We start from the raw sequence: 4,445 nt of genomic DNA, 5'->3' as shown, positions 1-4,445 counted from the left end.
CCTGCCCCAGCTCCGTTGCCCTTCTCTGGCCACGCTCGAGTCATTCAATGGCCTTTTTGGGGTGAGGGGCCCAGAACTGAACCCCCTCAGCGAGGGGCGGCCTCCCCAGTGCCGAGCCCAGGGCTCAGATCCCTTCCCTGTCCCTGCTGGCCACGCCAGTGCTGACACCAGCCAGGATGCCGTTGCCCTCCTTGGCCCCTTGGGCACACTCTGGCTCCTGTCCAGCCGGGTGTCGATCAGCACCCCCAGTCCCCTCCTCTTGCCCTCTGCCAGCAGCATCAGGCTCTGAAAGGGCCACGGCTCGGGGTTCACAGCGCTGGTGTGCCGGCCCCGCCGCAGTGTGGGTGAGGGCTGAGCCGTCTCCCCGCCGGCCCCCGGCAGTGGCCGCCCCAGCAGCGCCCTGGCTGTGCCTGCACTGGGAGCACTGGGAGGCTGCTGGGGCTCGCTGGAAGGCTGCGGTCAGCAAGGCCAGCTGGCCGCATCGCTGCCTGGCCGTGCCGGGCTTTGTGCGGAGCACGTGGAGCCTGTGAGCAGGGGGAACAAGGAACAGAGGTGCTTTGTGTGTCTGCAGCAGGAACTGGGCCACGAGCGGCCCGTCCGTGGCCTGTAGCGCGCTGGGGGTGCTGCGTGCCTGCGCCTGCGCCCACAGCTGCCCCACGCCGCAGCAGGATGCTGCCCGCCGGCCCCTGGCAGCCCCGGAACAATCCCCCTGTTCATCTGCTGCCGGCAGCTCCGGGCAGCCTCTGCCCACGCTGCCAGGCTGGCGGGGGGCAGCGCGGGGCGGGGGTCTCTGTGCTGTTGAGCCCTCTCAGAGCCGGGGGCCTTTGGGGCAGGTTTCACCCGGGCCAGGGCCAGGGCCCGGCAGTGCTGCCTGGGCGCTGCGGTGGTGCCCTCGAGGCGGGACTGGCAGAGACCCCACCGCAGGGTCGGGGCTGCCGCGGTGGGGGCTGTGCTGCATGTGGTGTATGCAGAGCTGCTCTCGGGGGGTCCTGGGGTGCAGCTCCGTGACCTCGGGAGATGGAACTCATCAGACAGACCCCGGGGCATCAGGGGTTGCCCCCCTGTCTCTGGCTTTGGTTTGTCTGGACCTTCTAATTTGTGGTGTCCAATGTGACTGTGACCATCAGCCAACAGCCCCGCGTCCCAGGGCAGAGCAGCGACGAGCGGCGTCCTCAGGGGTCAGGGCTGGGACCAGTTGAACACCTTTGCTGGGGACACGGACAGTGGGATGGAGCCCCCTCAGCACGTTCCCCCCGACACTGAGCTGTGTGTGGGGAACACGCTGAGGGAAGGATCCAGCCAGAGGGACCTGGGCAGGCTGGGGAGGGGGGACGGGCCAACCTCAGGGAGTTCAGCGAGGCCAAGGGCAAGGTCCTGCCCACAGGCTGGGGCAATCCCCAGCACAAACCCAGGCTGGGCGAGGAGGGGATAGAGAGCAGCCCCCAGGAGAAGGACTTGGGGGGCTGGGGCGTGGAAAATGGCCTGTGAGCCACCAAGGGGCGCTGGCAGCCCAGAAAGGCCCCGTGTGCTGGGCTGCACCCAGAGCAGGGTGGGCACAGGGCGAGCGGGGGATTCTCCCCCTCTGCTCCGCTCTGGGAGACCCCCCTGCAGGACTGGGTCCAGCTCTGGGGCACCAACATAAGGACAAGGGATGATGGGTTTAAGCTGACAGAGGGCAGATTTAGGTGAGCTATAAGGGAGAAATTCTCCCCTGTGAGGGGGGTGAGGCCCTGGCACAGGCTGCCCCGAGAAGCTGTGGCTGCCCCCTCCCTGGCAGGGTTCAAGGCCAGGTTGGACGGGGCTTTGGGCAACCTGGGTTGGTGGAAGGTGGTCGTGCCCAGGACAGGGGGTGGCACTGGATGACCTTTAAGGTCCCTCCCAACCCACACCAGTCCATGTTCAGATACAGGGTGTGATGCTCCCCCACAGCTGATGGGAATTGGGGTCCACTTGGGGGTCCCCATCCACACAGGCTGGGGCTTTGCTGCACTGCCCGATTCCTGGGCAGGGCCGTGGTGGCTGCAGTTCTCCACGGGGGCTGCAGCAGAGACGACCCACGCGTGGGCAGCACCTTCCCGCGGGGGGCCAGGAGCCGTGGGCAGCGCTGTCTGACCCCTTCCTGGCCTGGCAGGTGAATCAGGGGAACATGCCGGGCATCCAGAGCACCTTCCTTGCCATGGACACCGAGGAGGGCGTGGAGGTGGTGTGGAACGAGCTGCTCTTCACCGACAAGAAGGCCTTTAAAGCCCACGAGGTGAGCTCTGGGGGCACAGACCGCGGCTGCACTCCCCGGGTCCCCGCTGTTGGTGCACACCCCGGCCCATTGGCAGGGCTAATCCCAGCCCGCCGTGCTTTCCCTTGGCTTCCCTCTCAGAAGCAGCTCCAGTTGTCCTCTGTGCCCCACAAACAGCTTTTCCTGTGAGCAGGGGCACAGCCTCCTCCCCAGCCCCCAGCTCCTCTGCTCCCGGCGGCGTCCCGCAGTGTCCCAGGAGCTGCCACCCCACCTGTCCTTCCTCTGCCCGCAGGAGAAAATCAAGACCATGTTTGAGCAGCTGGTGCTGGTGGATCACCCCAACATCGTCAAGCTTCACAAATACTGGCTGGACGTGAAAGACCTGAAGGCACGGGTAGGGAGGTCTCAGCAAGATGAAGCATCCAGGGGATCTCTGGGCAGCGGGGGGATGCTGGTGGGGGTCAGGTGTGGACCCCAGCGCTGCTCCTCACGCCGCTCCCCGGGACTCCCCTTCCCTCCCTGGGACACCCTTCCCTCCCCGGGCCGCTCTCAGCTGCGGGCGGTGCACGGAGCTGGCAGTGCAGGGAGGGGGGAAGCTGACACCTCTCTTCCCTGCCAGGTCATCTTCATCACAGAATACGTGTCTTCAGGGAGCCTGAAGCAGTTCCTGAAGAAAACCAAGAAAAACCACAAGGCCATGAATGCCAGGGTGGGTTCCGCGGGGGCACACGCGGGTGAAGTGAGGGGTTCTGTGTCTGCGGGCACAGAGAGGGTCTCTGGTCCCGGAGCACGCGGGCACCACTGCTCCCTGTTACCCAGGGACCCGCTGAGGGAGATGGTGTCTGGGTGAGGGCTGGAGCAAGAGCAGAACCCCCCCAGGACAGCCCAGAACGGATCCTGCTGGCGGGATCTGACCCCGAGGAGGGAACTCGCTGGAAGCGGCTGCAGCGAGGCGAGGCTGCGCGATGCCACTGCTCCCGGGGCTGCATCGTGCTGCAGGGGGCCGGCGCCTCCACCGCCCTCCGCCAGGGACAGTGGGCTTGTGGCCAGGCAACTGCTGGCACCTGCAAATCCGCCCAGTCTGGCTCTGACTAATGGTTCTGCAGGCAGGACTCACTGGCTGTGGCTGAGGAGCTGCGTGGCCATGCTGGGGGCCCCATGCTTGACCTTGCAAGCCCTGCCCTGAAGTCTGAGCTCAGTGTCACAGCAGCACAGTTAGGCCCTCCTAGAGCTGAGCCTCCCTGTCGCTGTGTCCAGAGAGAACCATGCTGATGGGCCCACAACCACCGCTGGCTCTGCCCCCGCGGCAATGTGCCCGTCCCTGCTGCCCCCCAGGTTCTGGGGCTCAGGAGAGCCCTGGTGAGGGCGAGCTCCCAGCTCTGACGCCGTCCCCTGAACAGGGTTGGAAAGGGCACTGCTGTGGCTGGCACAGTGTGGGGCTCAGCTTTGAGTGAGGCTCTGCAGGGCTGGTGGGTCATGGGTGGGAGTGACCCGGTCCGGCTGCGGCGGGCGCCTCGTCTGATGGTGAGTTCTGCTCTCTGCTCTAGGCCTGGAAGCGCTGGTGCACTCAGATCCTCTCGGCTCTCAGGTGAGCTCCCGGCGCTTGCGCCACGCGCGGCTCCTGGGCTGGGCTCGTGCTCAGGGCAGGTTTGTGCCTCCCCAGCTTCCTGCACTCCTGCGAGCCGCCCATCATCCACGGCAACCTGACCAGCGACACCATCTTCATCCAGCACAACGGGCTCATAAAGATCGGCTCAGGTCGGAACCTGCTGCTCCGCTCCTAGTGGAGCCAGGAGAGTCAGCGGGAGGGGGCTGCCCGCTTGGGGACGTCCCGGGTGGTGCGGGGTGGCGTGACGAGGGGGTTTGGCTGGGTGGGAGAGGCGAGGGCTCAGTGTGGCTCAGGGGATCACCTGGGCTGGGCTTGGAGAGAGATCTGGAGGGGCTGGAGCGAGGGCAGAGGAGGGCAACGAGGCTGGGGAAGGGCTGGAGAATCAATCCTGTGAGGAGCCAGGGAAGGAGCTGGGAGTGTTCAGGGTGAGGAGGAGGAGGCTGAGGGGAGCCCTCATCCCTCTCTGCAGCTCCTGACAGGACATTGCAGAGAGGCCGGGGCTGGGCTCTGCTCCCAGGGGATCAGGGACAGGACAAGAGGGAACGGCTGGAAACTGCCCCAGGGGAGGGTCAGGCTGGGCAGGAGGAGAAAATGTTTCCCAGC

At 66.3% G+C, this 4,445-nt stretch overlaps 1 protein-coding gene across 2 annotated transcripts in view; it reads left to right on the top strand.

Annotated features, from left to right (window-relative positions):
* The window catches only part of NRBP2 (nuclear receptor binding protein 2), a 13,445-nt gene extending 9,413 nt beyond the window's left edge, over positions 1 to 4,032 (top strand). For both annotated transcript variants that reach the window (XM_026842778.1, XM_026842779.1), the window contains exons 2-6: positions 2,132 to 2,254; positions 2,526 to 2,627; positions 2,853 to 2,942; positions 3,781 to 3,821; positions 3,897 to 4,032. In XM_026842778.1, coding sequence (XP_026698579.1) covers positions 2,132 to 2,254; positions 2,526 to 2,627; positions 2,853 to 2,942; positions 3,781 to 3,821; positions 3,897 to 4,017 — 477 coding nt within the window. In that variant the 3' untranslated portion in view covers positions 4,018 to 4,032. The remainder of the gene's footprint in view (positions 1 to 2,131; positions 2,255 to 2,525; positions 2,628 to 2,852; positions 2,943 to 3,780; positions 3,822 to 3,896) is intronic.
* The last annotated feature ends 413 nt before the right edge of the window (positions 4,033 to 4,445 follow it).

This window comes from Athene cunicularia (genome assembly GCF_003259725.1).
Source record: "Athene cunicularia isolate RWA chromosome 2 unlocalized genomic scaffold, athCun1 chr2_part1, whole genome shotgun sequence".
Lineage (NCBI taxonomy): Eukaryota > Metazoa > Chordata > Aves > Strigiformes > Strigidae > Athene > Athene cunicularia.
The sequence above is the reverse complement of the archived record's forward strand: the minus strand, read 5'-3'. Positions and strand labels throughout refer to the sequence as shown.